General features: G+C 39.0%; 2 protein-coding genes across 2 annotated transcripts in view; one reads left to right on the forward strand and one right to left on the reverse strand.

The window, feature by feature from the left end:
- Positions 1–12,927: 12,927 nt before the first annotated feature.
- LOC146557406 (SNW domain-containing protein 1) lies at positions 12,928–18,618 on the forward strand (the record flags this gene model as incomplete). The annotated part of the gene is made up of 12 exons (XM_085248004.1): positions 12,928–13,046; positions 13,527–13,680; positions 13,815–13,976; positions 14,229–14,324; positions 14,985–15,091; positions 16,027–16,131; positions 16,405–16,474; positions 16,579–16,644; positions 16,740–16,856; positions 16,946–17,087; positions 17,677–17,779; positions 18,501–18,618. Coding segments are annotated over exons 1-12 (1,254 nt in total), but the record flags the coding sequence as incomplete, so codon positions are not given.
- Positions 18,619–18,639: 21 nt separating this feature from the next.
- The window catches only part of LOC146557407 (poly(A) polymerase alpha-like), a 5,301-nt gene continuing 5,290 nt past the window's right edge, over positions 18,640–18,650 (reverse strand). The window contains exon 16 of the mRNA XM_085247675.1: positions 18,640–18,648. Within this exon, the coding sequence (XP_085103801.1) occupies positions 18,640–18,648 (9 nt within the window). The remainder of the gene's footprint in view (positions 18,649–18,650) is intronic.

The raw sequence follows: 18,650 nt of genomic DNA on the forward strand, positions 1-18,650 counted from the left end.
AGCTGTAGCAGAGCGATAGTTGACTTGTGCTGGAGAAATCAAGGGGCTTGAAAAAGACACCCAAAAAAGTCCCTGCAGCCCATGGTGTCCTAATGTGACCTTGACAACAAGTGCTGAGTTCCAAATCAAACATTTACTACAGCAGCTTGCACAAGTTTCCTTACTTCCCTGTGAACTGCACACGTAACACAGAACTGCTATTTTGCTGTGTTTCAGGTGAGAGCAGTATACAGGCACTATATACATTTATGTAAAGTTGATACTTCTACAGACTAAGGAAGATATTCAGGTGAGACGTGATGAGGTACGTGGTGCGCTAGCTAACGATGTTAGTCCTGCATCTGACTTTGTAACTGTGTTGTTCCATCAGAAATATGATAAAACTGGTTACTGGTTTATTGTCTATCAGTTACCCTGTTTACTAAGGGCTAATTACACATAATCCCTTACAAAAGTAACACAGACCAGTCATAGTAGTGGAAGCCAACAGTAACACAGAACTACTATTTTGCACCTGGGCGAACATTGTCTTTCTTTAGTGTGTAACGCTAGCTCCACTGAAAACCAGGGAGCGCATGAAATGAGGCTGAACTGCAGATTCTTAAAGTCGCTTCTCAAATCCTTTGCTTCACTTCGAGGGCTCTGTCTCAAATCTGGAGCGATGCATATCTCCACTGTTGGAGACGCTGCCGCTGCTCACTATCAGCACCCTTCATCGAGCCCCGTGTGCCGCTGCTCATACTTAGCTCTGCCTGTATCTCCCCCTTCCCCATTCTCAAGGTCAGATCGACATCGAGGTGCCGAAAACCAGCCACGGCGTGCCCACGAATGCATGAATGCGGCATGAAATTAGGGTTTAACAGAGAGCAACTTGGCTTCCTTGTTTATTTGAACACACGCAGCAGGCTGAATAATTGCGTAAAAGGCTTGCCAGTGTGTGCGGAGAGCATTTTAATTTGTTCTTGTCCGCCCTCTCAACAACAAGCTCTCTCTGAATGACACAGCAATTTTTTGTTGATTAGGAAATCAATGACTTCCTCTCCAACATGGGAGGCAAATGATGGGAGTGCTGGTGTTGATGGGAGCCCATTTCACAAAACCAAGCACCCTAAATGGGGTGTGCACTGTCCAAGTTGGGAAAATGCCAAAAGAGCAGGAAGCGAGGGTTGGGTTGGGGGGGGGGTATCTCAGACAGCCCGCCTGCTGATGCAAAGAGGCTCTGACTGGCCGCTGTTGGCTCCCTCTCTCTCTCTCGCTGTCTACTAATGCGTTTCCTGGCACTCGCACAGAACTGCGCACAAGCACGCCTGCTTTAGAAAAAAAAACATGCAGTCGCCCACAAGTATACAGCATCATCTCGCCATTTCAGTGTCTGTCTCTTTCTTATGCAAAACAGATGCAGTGTAGTAGGGCTCAGAGTCATAGAAACACCTGGAGGCATCTTTGTTCTCACTTGTGATAGTGGATGTGCTCGGATTTGTGTGTGTGTGTGTGTGTGTGTGTGTGTGTGTGTGTGTGTGTGTGTGTGTGTGTGTGCAGAACTGATGACCCTTCTCGGGATGGTGCTGACATCTAGTGGCAAATCTGAGAACTGAGGAGTAGATATGATTTGCTTGACATGGTTAATTCATTATGTAATGAGCCAAAGGGTGAATAAACACATTTATTTATTCGACCTCGAAATTCATGAAAATCAAAATAAGCATTCCAAAAGAAAAGAGAACATGATTGATGCAATATATATATTGGAAAATGTTTGTATTATTTGCTCTTCTATCTAACCATTGCTAAATAAAATAATCATTCACAACCTCGGGCAGGGATGTGTACATTTGTTAATGTTGTTTACGCCGCTGCATAAACTACAAGGTCTTCAGCACTGAGTCACCCACTCCTCTGCTAACTTAATCATCCATCCCCTGACCTTATTGTGTCCATCAGCTGAACATGCATGTTTTAAAAATAATGGATTCACAAAGACAAATACGAACAATCAAATATTGTTCTTCTTCCACTTAGTCCGCAGTGCTGCTCCCTTTCTTTTAGATGACAAGCTCCATTGGTTTATTTAGCCCCCATAAGCTGTGCAAGCCCTCTGCCGACCTTATTTGGCCCAGTCTTTTTCTGGAATCCATCCTAATCCTGGCAAAGAGGAGCACTGAGCAGGACTCCACTGCAGGAAGGCCAGTGAGCATTGCCCCTGGCTTTGACAACACAGTAACCCAGGATTTTGCCACTCTTAAAATAACTTAATTTCACTCAGTCTTTTTTGCATTGTAAAATTTGTACCCATCTTCCTTTTTCTTTGCTCCCTCTTTAGTTATATCAGAAATCCCAACAGTTTCTAGCTAGAAAAAGAGAACAACATTTTGTGAACATTAAGCACTAATGACCAGTGAGGGATAACGAGCAAGGTGTCCATACCTGTCTAACAGATTTACAGATTCTATTTGTGACAATACCGAAGAACTTACATCCATGTAATTCAAACCGATTCTCTTCATCAAGCAGCCGGAAGAGGGAACAGAAACAGCATTCTCTGTGTAACCTTGTGTGGCAGGTAAATGGAAATAGACACAGACTCGTTTAAGACCATCTTTCTGTATCTAATATCTGAGGTGACACATAGTGACGCTATATGAGATTGTTAGCTCAGGTGGAGGACTGCAGTGCAACAATGAATAAACAAAGTGCCACAATAGCTTTGCTCTCTTTTGTCAAATGTGCTGCATGGCATGCAGTAAACATCCTCTCGAGTGTGTCAATTTGTATTTGTGCACGCATATTATGCATGCAAATGTGTACTTGTGCGCGTGCATGTGTGGGTGCGTGTACATACACCAGACTTGGAACTGGCAGTCTGGTGACCCACTTTAAGTTGTTTTCATTTTATTCATTCACTCCTCACGAGGAGCTACAAGGCTCTCGTGCGTTCTCTCAATGTCTCTCTCTTTTTTGAAACTTATTCCTGTTCTCCTCCCAGTATTTACCTCACAATTCGTGGGGATCGGGCTTTTCAGGCACTGGCACCTAGGCTGTGGAACTCCCTGCCGTTGTCTTTACGCTGTCTAGACTCTACTGACTCCTTTAAAAAGCAGCTGAAGACATTTTTATACAAACAGGCTTTTAATTAATTTTAACTTGTATGTCTGATCTTATTGTGAAGCACTTTGTGATTTTTATCTGTGAAATGTGCTATACAGAGATGGGCAGTAACGCGTTACTTGTAACGCGTTACTGTAATCTGATTACTTTTTTCAAGTAACGAGTAAAGTAAGGGATTACTATTGCAAAATCGGTAATTAGATTACCGTTACTTTCCCGTAGGAACGCTGCGTTACTGCGTTACTAAAACCGTGATTTTTTTTGCGAGAATGTCTCATGACAGTGACGTAAGCAAGTGCGACGTTGGTGACAGCAGCTGTGTGCAGATCAACAATGGATAATATATCGAGTGCGGGAGAGAGTATGAGCGTGCAGCGTTTAAAGTGTGGAAGTACTGACCTTACTTTGAGTTTGATTCCATAAAAAGTGACAAAAACATTAGCGTCCATCGTGTGTGGGAAGAAAACTTCTTTTTACAGCGAAAAAAACCCCTAAACTTCCGAGCAAGCACCGAGTAGCTACGACGTGATGGGAAACTCACAGAGACACTCGCGCGGATTCTTCAACTGACCGCAGCACACCTGCACCAGGGTAACCCTCCGCCTACCCTGCTCCTGCTTTACAAGTGAAAATAGAGCAAAAGGACCGCTGAGTCTTTGACTTTATTTATTTTCTGCTGTGTTTTACTTGCATCTGTTTGAAAGAGTGAGTGAAAACACAAAAAATATTTTATTTTATGTGCTGGAATGTGTAGAAAATAGGTTTAAATGTTAAACTAATTTATTCAAGTCAGAGAATGTTGCATATAATTAAATGTTTTGCTTGATGCATAAAGTTAAAAGATTAAAACTGATAAAACAAGTTAAAAAAAGAGACTTTTCCATTTGATTACATTTTGTATGATGGATTATGTAGAAAAAGTAGAATTGGGCTGAAAGATCTATCACTTTATCACCTCTTCAGGTTGTAAATCGTGTTTTTAAAAAGTAACTAAGTAACTAAGTAACTAAGTAATTAATTACTTTTGAAAATAAGTAATCAGTAAAGTAACGGGATTACTTTTTTGGGGGAGTAATCAGTAATTAGTTACTGATTACTTTTTTCAAGTAACTTGACCAACACTGGTGCTATATAAATAAATTTTACTTGAATTTACATGAATCATTTTCAGCAGAGGGGAGCTCATCTGTGAGAACAACTCCTCCTCTCCAAAGAATAGAGCGAGGAGAAGACAAATTCTTTTGATTCCCATATCTCCAGCGAGCAAATTACAAGTACTTCTCATAGCTCGGCGCTCATTGTCCACTTTTGAGTTATCCAGGTATGCTTTTACTGCACCTGTAGTGTGTTTAGAATCATGATCATCCTGAAAAATTTCATCCTTGTCAATCAGAAGCTTTCCAGATGGTATTGCATGCTGGCTCAAAATCTGATGGCATTTTTCTGTCCTCATAGTTCCATCAGTTTTGACAAGATCTCCAACACCACTGGCTGAAATGCAACGCTAAACCATGACACACCCTTCTCTTCTTACACATGGCTGTAGATACTTGACACTGTATTTTTCTCCTGACCTCCTCTGTCTAAATTTGGAATGAGCACCCCATCAGACCCATTACCACTAATTTTCCTTTCTTTCCCCTTTAGCACACATTAAAATAATCATCTGAAAATGGTCAGGTATAAGGATGTGACTGAAAAAAGGTGAAAAAGAAGCCAATGTCCAAAGAAAAACTTTGAAAGACCTTTGGAAAACCTGGACAGCTACTGCTTAACATCACTTTAAAAAATGACAACATTATTCTTTGACAGTCTTGCTGTATGGTAATGTTGTGCACTAAAATTTGCATGAAGCTGAAACAATGAAGAAACAATGTAACAAATAATTCTAAGTGTTCTTATTTTTATTTTAACAATGTATCAAAACTTGCCTGAGCATGACAGTGATGCTCAGCTGATTGCATGAGAGTTCTAAAAAAACACAGTTAACATATTACTTTCCTCGTGTACATTAATAATGAAACATTTGTCATTGTTATATCAACACAGTTGGTTTTCCATAAGGAGTCTTTGAACGGATAGGTCATGTTTTTTTTAAGCAACAGAAGCCAGCAGCACTAAAAGGAACCTAAAACTTTCATTCAGGAGCCGGGTGGGCCGGGTGGGCAGAGGGATACATTCAGTATGTATAGACGTGTGGATGAATGATGGATGTATGATGGCTATGTCCATTCATCTTGTGCCCTAGAGTTTAAACATCACTTTTCCCTGGTTGATGTCCCCCTACAGTGACACTGAGGGGCCATGTTGTCATGTATCAGGGCATGCGTCGCCTTCCCCAGCCTCAGACACTACTGCTGCTCTGAGCGTCCACATCGCCAGGAGCTCTGCCACCTCCGTGTTGGCCTGCATCACCTTTTGTCATGACCCCAAATTAAACACAGCCAGGAACATGCGGAAGCGCCCTACTATTATTAGTCTGGCCTCATGATGTAGAAAATGCACGACTGGTTTGCTTTTTGTGTGACCTTAAGCTGAGGAATATATTCCATTAAATGTTGCTCTTCAAACAAAATAGAGAAAAAAATTGAATTATTTGTCATTGTCATTTTTAAATCCCACTGAAGAGATTTGTGCAGCCTCTTGTATTTCATTCAACGGCCAGGAATGTGGGATCAATCAACCATTAAAACTACTTGTGTGAAAAATGTATCGTGACCACTTCTGTCAGCGTAACCTAAAAACTGAATTCAAACATCCCCCGTCATTCACAAAGAAATGCTGCTTGTCATGCGTCTACAGCACTTCTTAGAAGCTCCCCGGAGGTTTTTCAGTTGAGTGGTGAAACAATGACCTCTCCATCAGTAATCCTGATACAGCATATCCAGGGTGTGCACACAGGATGGTGTAGGGCTCCTCAATGCCAAATGTCAGGCACATTAAATAAAGAGCGAGAGGGAGAAGCACCCAGATGATTGGGTTTATTAAAAGCTTTCTTGTCCCGTACCACAGCCCGATGATTGATCTCCTTTGACGTGTCCTTTTACCCTGTGTCACATTAATAAACTATGTCTCTGCTGAGGGACTGACAGACTGCCTCACAGGAGAGACACAGAGGAAGGGGAGGAAAGAAAGCTTACAAGCACCTGTGGGGATGTCCCGTATTGCTTTATGGCTGATCATCATGTCAGAAGGGTTGATTCAAGATATTCATCACATACAATATAACAGCAAACTCTATTATTTTGACATAGTTGTATATATAGAACACCAGGATCTAAGATTGAGATATTTAAGGATAATATGGAGGACTTATTTACAAATATAAATCAGAAAAGAATGTTTATTTGTGGGGACTTTAATATTGACTTATTGAATCCAAATCATAATAAGAGTACAGAAGAATTTATTGATTCCATGTACAGCATCGGTTTATTTCCACTGATAACAAGACCGACCAGAATAACATCTCATTGTGCAACTCTATTAGATAATATATTTACAAATATAATAGAAGGAAAGATAAAAAGTGGGCTGTTAATCAATGATATAAGTGACCATTTACCAGTCTTTGCATCGTATAATTGCCATTATAAAGTGAACAACGATGGACATAAGATTATTTACAAAAGAATAAGAACAGAGAAGACCTTAAATTGTCTTAGAAATGAACTTTTAAAGCAAGATTGGAATATTGTATATGAACAAACAGAAGTTAATAAAGCTTACGAAGGATTTTTAAGAACATTTAACACATTACTTGATAAAAACTGCCCAGTAATTGAAATCAATAGGAAACACAACTATGCAGGAAGACCATGGATGACAAAAGGACTACAAAATGCCAGCAAAAAAAAGAATACCTTATATCGAGAATTCATAAAAAAGAGAACAATAGAAACTGAAATGAAGTATAAAACTTACAAAAATAAATTAACTAATATAATGAGATCCTGTAAAAGAGAGTATTACATTAAAAGGTTAGAACACAATAAAGATAACACAAGAGATATATGGAATGTATTAAACAGAATAATCAAAAATGAATCAAGGAATAATGATTACCCTGGGTACTTTATAGAAGGGACAAGAAGTATTAATAACATGGAGGAGATAGTAAATGGCTTTAATGAATTCTTCGTAAACATAGGGCCAAAACTGGCAGAAGAAATAAAGGTTGATGGAATAGAAAGGGACACTGGTGAAAATATTGAAAGGAATAGTAGCTCAATGTTTTTAAGAGCAGTGGAAGAGAAAGAGATTTATGACATGGTTAGAGGACTTAAGAACAAAACCAGTACAGACTGGAATGATATTGATATGGTAACGGTAAAGACAGTTATTGATGGTATCGTAAAACCATTAAAATATATATTCAACTTGTCGTTTCAAAAAGGAGTTTTTCCACAAAAAATGAAAGTTGCTAAAGTTATTCCCATTTACAAAACCGGTGAAAGACATCATTTTACAAACTATAGACCAGTGTCAATACTCTCCCAGTTCTCTAAGATACTGGAAAAACTCTTCATAAAAAGATTTGACAGTTTTGTGGAAAAATATGAATTAATGACAGATAGTCAGTATGGGTTCAGAAGCAACAGATCAACAGCTTTGGCACTGATAGATTTAATGGAAAAGATAACGGAATGTATGGATAATAAGAGGTATGCGCTCGGAGTTTTCTTAGATCTAAAGAAGGCGTTTGATACTGTTAATCATGAAATTCTATTAAAAAAACTGGAAAAGTACGGGTTTAGGGGAGTGGTTTTGGAATGGTTAAAAAGCTATGTAGGGAATAGGCAACAATATGTACAAATAAATGAATATAAATCTAATTTGATGGATATAGCTTGTGGAGTACCTCAAGGTTCAGTACTGGGTCCAAAAATGTTTATTATGTACTTAAATGATATCTGCAGAGTATCGGAGATTTTAAAGTTTGTAATATTTGCAGATGACACAAATATACTGTGTGCAGGTGGGGAATTGCCACAGGTTTTGGAAATGATCACACAGGAATTAACGATATTAAAGAAGTGGTTTGATATAAATAAATTATCATTGAATCTAGATAAAACCAAATTTATGTTGTTTGGAAACCAAAAGAAAAACATCGAAGTAGAAATATGTGTTGACAATGTATATTTAGAAAGAGTAAATGAAATAAAATTTCTTGGGGTGATCATCGACCACAAGCTCTGTTGGAAGCCACACATTACTTATGTTCGGGGGAAATTTGCACGGGGCATTGCCGTCCTGGGAAAAGCAAAGCATATGTTGGATCAGAAAGCACTGCACATTTTATACTGTGCTTTACTACTGCCATATATGAGCTACTGTGTAGAGGTCTGGGGAAACACATACAAAAGTAACACACAAACAATAACTATAATACAGAAAAGGGCCATTAGATTAATAAATAATGTAGGGTACAGGGACCATACAAATGCACTCTTTGTCAAAATGCAAGCTATTAAATTCCAAGACTTGGTGAAGCTTAAAACAGCGCAAATAATGTATAAAGTCAGAAATAAATTGCTTCCCAAAGAAATCTGTAAATTGTTCATAGAAAGAGAAGGTGGGTATAACTTAAGAGGGAAATGGAATTTAAAAATACAAAGTGCTAGAACAACTTTAAGAACTATGTCTATCTCAATTGCAGGAGTTAAATTATGGAACAGTCTAACAGAAGAAATAAAAGACAGTCAAAACATAAAACAGTTTAAAGTAAAATATAAAAACCTAATTTTAAATAAGTATAAGAATGAAGAAAACGGGGTTAACCCAGGATGGTAATGTTGCTGGTAATGGTGTTGCGGTTCTTTTTTGGTTGTTTTTTGGTTTTTTTTTTTTGGTTTGTTGTTTTTCCATAACTTGTGTATCTGCAAATATACACATTCTGTATTTTTCATATGAAAGAAACTATACTGTGGTGGGGCTTGCTAATTTCTTGTTTTTGATTTATGTATGTTATGTTTTGTTTTACTTCATATGTTTATATGTTGTTTGTTTAATTTAAGACAAAAAAAATTAAATGAATGAGAGGTAAAACTTGAGGGGGTAGGGACAAATAAGTAAATACTTCAGCCTACTCCTTTTCAAACAAATAATGGAATGATATTTTGTAATGATTGTGAAGGCACATGTTTGAAATGTTTGAAATAAAAATGAACTGAACTGAACTGAACTGAACATAATCCTACAATTCTTGGGCAAAGCACGTTTTTGAAACAAATGTAAAAAAGTGAAACATATAGGCTTAAATGGGAACTAGGACGTGATTGCTTGAGGGTTTCCTTCCAGCTGCTTTACACAAGATAACGTCAGCTGTTTTTCCTGCTTGTGCTTTTACACTACTTTGTAGAGTCAGTGCTTGCAAAAACAGAAACATGTAAGTGCAGCTTGGACTGTTGGTCCAAAGGGCTGCAATTTATCAGTGACTTGTCAGTCCATTCAGCAATTTTTATTAAAAGCACTTTAACTAGCATTTTATTTAACACCGCACTTTAGGCATAGAGTTGCACACCAATAACTATTTGCACAAAAGAAGTTTATTTATTGAATATTTATTGAGTAATTTAATAATTAGCAGGTAGCCTTTTGTTCCAGGGCCTGCATAGCTGCTCCTCATTGAGACGTGTGGTGGTTGCCCTGGAGGGGTAAAGAATTGTTATGGGGAGCAAATAAGGACTAGTGTTTAGTAAAACTTAGGCAAAGGTTTATGTGCGAAGTCTAGAGGTAAAAGTTTTGATGTAAAAAGTCCTCTGTGACCTCTCCAGGCTGTTTGGGCAAATGCTTTCCCGGGAGTCCGGACATCGTTTAAAGGTTCCAGGAAAGCCGATGGGTTAAGAGAGTGTGGGGAACATGTTCTTTTGGTGTTTTTATGATGGTGCTGAGATGTAAGGTTAAAATATATCATAGTTTTCATTGTTATTAGAAAATGGTAAAATGCATATGTTTATTTATGAAAATGTGGGTTGTCTATAGATGGTGGAATATTGGAATTTGGTAAACTCACATGTGAGCAAATAATGGTTTAGTCCTTTAACAGATGAGAGTATTTAAGGCTGCCATTTGTCCTTAGACAGTGTGTGCGCTGTGTTACTGTTGGAAGGCCTGACCTGCCCTTAATTGTCTGTGCAGTTATAGCATATGTGGACAAATAAGCACCTCTTGCCTCTGCTATACTCTGCCTCAGCCTTCATCTCCACCTAAATCCAGCCCAAAATGTTGCTTTGTTACACTTTGCTTCAAAAACAAAAGATATTCTAAAGGGGGGGGGCATCAGGGCTGTGAAACTTTCAAGTATAGTAATGCCATGACAGATGTCAAGGACATGTGTGCTGCCATTTTCAACACTTAGCACGAAAAAAGCGTCATGAAGCAAATATCATTGACTGTAGGGTATAAAAGATGGAAATAGCCTCCGTGATTTCTGTTATATGTTTAAATACTTGCTAACTTGCGTTTTTGGAGCCAGAAAGGTGCAATTCACCAAAACTGGAGCACAGCAGAAAGCTCCCATCGACAGCCACATGTGCTGGCACCTGCCATTTAGAGCAGCCAAGCTGCTAATGAAGTTGTGAATTTTAGCAATGAATTAAATTTAATTAATTAAATGGATAAAACATGCAAGAAATACTTGCTTTAAATGTAGGCACTTTAACAGGAGCATCTGTGGGGTTTGATTCACAGCCAGGAACTGCAGTTTTTGACACGTCTATGCCGGGTTCATTTTTCAGCCCTTCAGTTTGATGCTTGGCACGTACACTCAATACAGAATCTCCAAATGCTTTTTGCAGCAAGTTACAATCTGATCTGTCTGCACTTACTGGCTTGCCTGAGACTCCACTGATAGCCGTGAGTATTACTTACGACACCAACTGAAAAAAACATACAGATGGCTTATAAAGGCAGTGAGTATAGTTTTGTATTTTCACAACAATGTAAATATAACTCCCGCACACTGTCTCACTTACTGCATTAGGACTCTATAAATCTAGCATGCAGGAGGACCTTTTTCTATTCACTTTGTTACTACATGATCTAGAAAGCCTACTGTCAATTTTTAAGAACATAAAATCAAGAAATAACCACCAAAAATAAAAGCATGAACAGCACATCTTGAAGAAACAGATTCTGAGTTGTCTGGTTCTTGTTTTAGGTGGTTAAAAGGGTAGAAAACTAGTCTGAATAATTTCAGTTCCAGAGACCAGAGGAGGCAGAAGCTGGGCTCTATTTCCTGTTACACATCAAAGAAGTGAAAACAATCCTGAGGGAATAGCGTCAAAAACAACAGAGAATTATTTCGGAGAAAGAGGAATTTTATAGTAGTGTAAAAATTCAGTATAAGTAAACAGATGCACTTCTTGATTAAATAGTTGGCTTGCCATGAGACTGTTATCAAACCAGTTCTGGAAAAAAAATGATTTGTTTTTACAGAGAATATAACTGTTGTTCCAAATAAAACACTTCTTAAACACTCCTTAAAATAATTCAAACTTTTTAAGATTAAGGCAAAAGAAGTTTTAGAGAATGATTCTAACAAAATACTTGCAGAAGAAATCCCTGTGCTATGTTTTAAAAACAAAGTTGTGTCATCAGCAAGTTGATCAATGAGAAATGTTAGTGATAGAAATGCCCTGTAAGTTGCTTGATTTTATATGTGAGCAGAGCAGCTGAGCAACAAGAAGCAAAAGATATGGTGAAATTGGACAGCCTTGTCCGATGCCTCGTTGCACATTAAATCTGGCTGATGACCCATGTTTAAGCTTAATAGAGCAGTTGGCATTGTTATATAACTACAAAAAGGCAAGGTTTTTATGTGAATGATGTAAAAACTGATGTTCAACCGTGTCAAAAGCATTAAAAAAAATCAAAAAACAGAATATAGCCATTATCTGGAATTAGGTATGACTAATTCAACATATCCAAAATAAGCCTGATATTATTGGAAATATGTCTGTTAGGTAAAAAGCCAAATTGCTCTTCATCAGTTATTGACTCTAACACCGGTTTGATTCTCTGTGCAAAGACAAGGGCCACAATTTTGTAATTATTATTCAATAAGCAAATAGGACGCCAGCTGTCTATTAAAAGCAAATCTTTTTTAGGTTTGGGAATTAGAGTAATTAATCCTTGAGTCATACGCCAGGGTAATGCATCAACTGAGGATGAAATAATTTATAGAACTCAGATGACAAGCTATCTGTCCCATTTGTTATTTTTCAGCCTTCTTATAGATCCCAAAAGGTTGAATCTGTTCATCTGGACAAAGTGTTTTCAGTGGGAGAAACGTTTCATCACTCATCCAGGTGACTTCTTCAGTCTCAGCTGACTGCAGGTTTCCCCAACCTTATAAACAGTACTTTTGCACAATAACTCAAACCAGCCCACTGAATAAACAATGGGCTGTGAGGTCAGTTCCTTAATCATTAACATGCACATTGTCATGACCATTGATCAACAACCACTGATCAAATACCACTGATCAATGACTATATACTATTCACAGATTTTTTTGACAGATAGTGTCACATAAATCCTCACCTTCCTTCCAGTTTGGGAGTGTTTTGTAAAGAGTTTAAAAAGGTCAGAGCATCACTGCGTATAAATTTTTTTTTATATAATAGGATGAACATGAATTAGTTATCATTTTCAGGTTATCAGTTACCACTTCTTCTATTCTTAAATGAGTAATTGTTTTCAATTTTGCATGATACTTTTCTAACTTAAAAGTATGAAGAATTCTGCTCTTCTTTCTCCAGCCATCGTTTCCTAGACCTTACAAATGCCCCTGCCTACTTTCCACCTATATACTTTGTCCAGAACGTTTCTTGTTTCTGGTGGTTGTCGTCTGTTCTATTCTGCGCATGTCTGCTCTGTCTTCGCGCATGTGCAGTTCATTGCTTAGGAAGAAACGGGAAGATGTCTCTGACGAGGTGAGCTTCACGACAAAGCCTTTTGTAGTTATAAATTGCAAAACTGTTAGGAAATAAGATATCGATTCAACCGATTGGTTTCTGGTGTGTAGACTACGATTAATGTATCACACTGATATGTGTGGTATGTACGCTGTCGTTTCTGTATCTGATTTAGTCGATGCCAACGGCTACGGCTAGCAAGTAAAAATGTCGCGAGTTCCACATTTAGCATAGCTAGCTTATCAGCACGCAGTTGTGGTCACGATATGATGTAGTTCGTTGTGTAGACGTAGTTTAGGCAGCCACGTGTTTAAGCTTGCTTCTTTAACGTTTTCTCTTAACTTACCTTGATCATTAGCTATTTGAACTGACACACGAGTGTCTTAATTAACCTCGAAGCTACTTGTTGTCACTAGCGGCTAATGCTAGCCAGGGCTTAGAGCGCCTGTGTTACTGTTCATCACTTTGAGACTTACATGAGGATTCCTGTGTGTTCAGCTTTTTACCGGCGCCGACCCAGCTGTCCCAAGATCAGTTGGAGGCAGAGGAGAAGCTCCGGGCCCAGAAGTCTTACTCTACCGCCCTGGTTGCATCCCGTAGAGAGCCCCCTCCTTATGGACACAGAAAAGGCTGGATACCTCGCTCACTCGAGGTAAAACCTCTTGCTCGTATGGGATAAGGTTTCTTGTTTGGCTCGCTTATAGTTGGGTCCCTTTTTGTCTAACCTCTACGGGTTGAAGATGAAATCAACCCTGAGTTTTCACTGCAAAATATGTGTTTCTGCAGGACTTTGGAGATGGAGGTGCTTTCCCAGAGATCCATGTGGCTCAGTTTCCTCTGGAGATGGGTAGAAAGAAGAAGACATCAAATGCCCTGGCAGTACAAGTGGATGCAGAAGGAAAGATTAAATATGATGCCATTGCCAGACAAGGACAGGGAAAGGATAAGGTATATGGGCATTTTATCCCTTCGACAGTTAGCAGGGATCCTCTCAATACAATCCATACAATCCAAGAATTTGTCTTTAAATCATAATATAAAAATCAGCAATTCTTTTAAGGCCTGAATAAAACCTGTCATGTACATCGCTTTCGCATGGCCAGAAAATGACTTTTAGGCTTTAGTTTATTTGCATCTCTGGCTCTGTTTTCATTTTAAAAAGTGGTATTCCTTTATTGGTTTCATTTTTCATGCTTATAGGTGATCTTCAGTAAATACACAGACCTGCTTCCAAAGGAAGTTCTCAATGAAGATGCTCCAGGACTACAGAAGCCAGATGAGGAGGCTATACAAGAGGTAAGAGCACGTCGCCCTCAGAATTACTTTAGATTTGAGTGCTCACTTGTCATTTTTAGAACCATTTACCAAAGAAGTAAAAAATTTATATAAAGCCGTCACAAAGTGCTTTTCAGGGGTATCGATGATTTCAAAGAAAAAATGGACAACGTATATTTTTGTCCCAGTAAAGTTGCTGAGCGAGTGAAACAATTTGTCATAATTAGTTTTGACAACTTTGTATTTAGACTTTTTAAACTTAATTAGTAAGAAGTGTTGGACACCAGGATGACTGCTTATCTTTAAGATTCGTTTTAGTTGTCATTGTGAAATACAAGGTTGTCTAACAAAATTACTGATTCAAGTCTATTTAATCCTCCTGCAAACTAAACCATAAAGACCTAAATGAATGAATAAATAAGTAAAGAAAATAAAAAGACAGTTCAGGCTGTAGTGTTTTAGTGTACTTGAGATATTACTGATTCTCAGTAGATCAAAGCCTGCAATTGTTTGAGATTGTTCATCTCCCGATTTTGCACCATGCTCAACCTTCATCAGTTGATGTTGTTTCCAGTCAGGATGCTTTCTTACTACTAATGTTTGAGAAGTACAGTTTCTCTTGTGTCATGTGACATGTGCTTTTCTTGAATTTGGAATGTAAACATGATCATCCTTTTGTAGCTCACAGAGAAGACCCGTACAGCCCTGGAGAAGCAGGTGTCTCAAAAAATCGCTGCTGCCATGCCTGTAAGAGCCGCAGACAAACAAGCTCCTGCACAGTACATCAGGTATGTATTAGTCAGAAGATTATCAACACTGCACACAGTCAGGGAGGAGGGTCGGAAAGTTGACTTCCAGTTTCTGTAGTGCTCTGTAGTACATGGACCTGAGGCCTTCTTTCAGTTCTACTCCCATTCTTAGATTCTTTTAACGTGGGTACAACAGCTTTTGGGTATAGCTTATTAACAGTAAGCTAATGATGTAAACTAGCTAACATAACTACTCAAGTCTAGGAATCAATTCAGATCATTCCCCCCAAAATTACCTCTTTGTTAATAATGCAGCTCTCCTCTGGATTCACTTGAATTTCAGCCTACAAAACCAGAGTTTTGCACTTAGACTGTATTAGTTTAGTTAGTTAGTTAGTTAGTTAGTTAGTTATTGATTAATTTCTGCTCATCCTAAAGGCTGCAATACAAGAACAGACGGTACTGGTGCAAGCAGAATTATGCAGAACCTTGAACACACTGATCAATTAGTCTGACTCATGATTCTGAGAACATGCATAGATCTGTGTATTTTATGCAAGGCAACAACTTGACAAGAAGCTGATTTTATTTTTTTTAATTTTTTTTAGAAAAATGTGATGATCAGAGTTTAACTGATAAAATATATCACTAACTCATGACATGAAATGGAAGATTAACTTACAATTATCATTCACATTACCTGCACCACTTTGTCAGTTATGTTAATTGTTTATATAAATGGTCAAATGGTGTATCACTAACTTGTGGGATAGCTTTATGTTTTCTCCTTTCATACAGGATGCTGTTTAAAGGGCTATTAAACGAACTATTGAAGTATTTGGAGAATTCAGAAAGCTCTTATTGCTGCCGCGCAACTACATGCTTGTATTTTTAGCTTTAACGGATGTCAGTGTGGGTTAGGATAAAGTTTTGTCTGTCTGGCACTTTCCCCTCATCCTCTCCCTCTTTTCAAGGTACACCCCGTCCCAACAGGGAGTGGCATTTAATTCAGGGGCCAAACAGAGGGTGATCCGCATGGTGGAAATGCAGAAAGACCCCATGGAACCTCCACGTTTTAAGTAAGTAAACATTATCTCCATCATTAATTTATGTAATTTGAAATGTGTTCATTTAACCTTTAATGTCTGTTTTGACACTTTAATACATAGTTATGATATCTAGATGCTTATTTTGTAGAATGTGTCCCTTTTGTGGGTGTGGTGTTTTGATCACCCTAGAAATTTAAAGTAAGGAGTAAATGAGGACTTCCAAGTAAAATGTGTTAAAAAGTCTTACAGGATTAATTTTTTTAAACATCTAAAATATTTTGCCTGTCATTCTTCGTGCTTCAGAATCAACAAGAAGATTCCTCGTGGACCGCCTTCTCCCCCTGCCCCTGTGATGCATTCTCCAAGCAGAAAGGTAGAGTTGGCTCAAACAGATGTCCGGCTTTTCAGGCATTTTAACGCTGCATCCTAAATCAAGTTGCTTGCACTATGTTTGACAGTTTCTCAGTTTTGTTACAGATGACGGTCAAGGAGCAGCAAGAGTGGAAGATTCCACCGTGCATCTCCAACTGGAAGAACGCTAAGGTAACATGACATCTGAAATAGTTATTGGGTCGGTTTTGTTTTTTGTACATGTGTGTGCCCACTTTTTTTTCCTCACTATGCTTGGTTGCGCTCAGGGCTACACCATCCCACTCGACAAACGTCTGGCTGCTGATGGGAGGGGTCTTCAAACGGTTCACATCAATGAAAACTTTGCCAAGCTGGCTGAGGCCCTTTATATTGCTGATAGAAAGGTAACACATGATTGTCAAAGGGAATCTGAAAGGTTGTGCTTTAAAGTGATCGTTCGTTGGTTATATTTAAATGCTGATTATGTCTGCAGGCCAGAGAGGCCGTGGAGATGCGAGCTCAGGTAGAGAAGAAGATGGCTCAGAAGGAGAAGGAAAAGAAGGAGGAGAAGCTGAGGGAGCTGGCCCAAATGGCTCGAGATCGCAGGGCAGGGATCAAAAGTCACGGTGACAAAGGTGAGCCCTGAAGATAAGAGCCAGGAATATAAAGTTTACTTAATATTCATGGGTGTATCTGTGTGAGGCTTTTCTGAGCAAGTAGAGCGGACTCTGTTATCAGTGCTGTCACCACTGCCAAATCAGGAACATGACCGGCATAAATCATGACAACATTTTTCAGTCTGCCAGTGTTGACAGGACCAGTAAGCTGTGAAATGATGTTCCTGCTTCCCCACTGATAATTCACGTATATTTTTGAGAGGAAAAATCAATGTTTCGTGTCTATTTTTTTCTTCTTCTTTTTTTTACGCCTTGAATGACTGTTTAGCTACAGGACATTGACTGTGATTATAAAATAGAACTTTTGCTGTGGTAAATGCTTCATCCATCAGCTGTGATTTTGATTCAAATATTCTAAGGTTACTTATAAAACCTTCTCTTGTTCTCTCTTTCTGCCCCGCCCTGTTCCCCTGCTCTTTTCACTCCACACTTCTGTTGCACCATTTCACCTCATGTGTACCCCTTGCTTCTCTCTTCTTCTTTATTATTCGTTTTTTCTTTGCACCCTGTTCTCTCCCTCTTCCCATCCGTCCATCTCTCGCGGCAGGTGGCGAGGACGGCGAGGCCAGGGAGCGTGACGAGATCCGCCATGACAGAAGGAAAGAGAGGCAGCACGACAGGAACATTTCCAGAGCTGCTCCCGATAAGAGGTGCTGGACACGCACTTTAAACGCACCGCATGTGAACTCAACCACCCTTTCCCTCTAAACACGCACGCATACACGAATGCAGTCCACACTGCTGAATCATTCATGGAGCTAGAGCTAATACTGAACAAACGCAGCAGGATCCAGCAGCGCGCTCAGGATCCACAGACTGTTTGTGCATGGGGGATGCGCCGCCAGTGTGCATTTGTGTGTTAAGTCATGTGTTCTGCACGTCAGGTTGTCAGTTGATGGAACTGTGGGTCCGTGGAGAAGGGAAGAAAGTGAAATTCAGAGGAGAGCTCATTACAGTCACAATTCCAGCTGTCAGAAAGCACAGACCTTGTTATCTTAAAATTACTTTTCACTTCACTTTGAGATGACTGTTTGCTGAAGGACAATCAAGATGTTAAAGTCACCAAGAACTGAATAAAAAAACTTCACATTTCAATATATATTTAAGCTTTAAGGCCAGGATACAGAGTTTAAGCATTCATGCAAGTTTCTCCCAGCATTTTTCCAATAAATTTTTATGTATTATATAACATGACATTGAAATGACACTTTTATTCTCTTTAAATTTTTGAAGCTGTAGCACTCACATTATTACAGCACTTTTAAAGAAAGTTAAAGTAAACTTTCTCTAAAGTTTTCCATGAGTCATTTCTTCTATCTTGTCTTTGATTTCTGCTGAACATCCCTTTGATTTCCTCTTTCCGCGTCCCAGGTCGAAGCTGCAGAGAGATCAGGACAGGGACGTCAGTGAGCTCATCGCTCTGGGCAAGCCCAACCCTCGTTCCTCCAGCGAGGCGCAATATGACCAGAGACTCTTCAATCAGAGCAAGGTTGGAATGATTCTCACGTTTTTAGTTCCACT

Source organism: Mchenga conophoros, linkage group LG15 (assembly GCF_057382185.1).
Source record: "Mchenga conophoros isolate Kocher_MC1m ecotype Shallow Benthic linkage group LG15, M_conophoros_male_GT1.1, whole genome shotgun sequence".
Lineage (NCBI taxonomy): Eukaryota > Metazoa > Chordata > Actinopteri > Cichliformes > Cichlidae > Mchenga > Mchenga conophoros.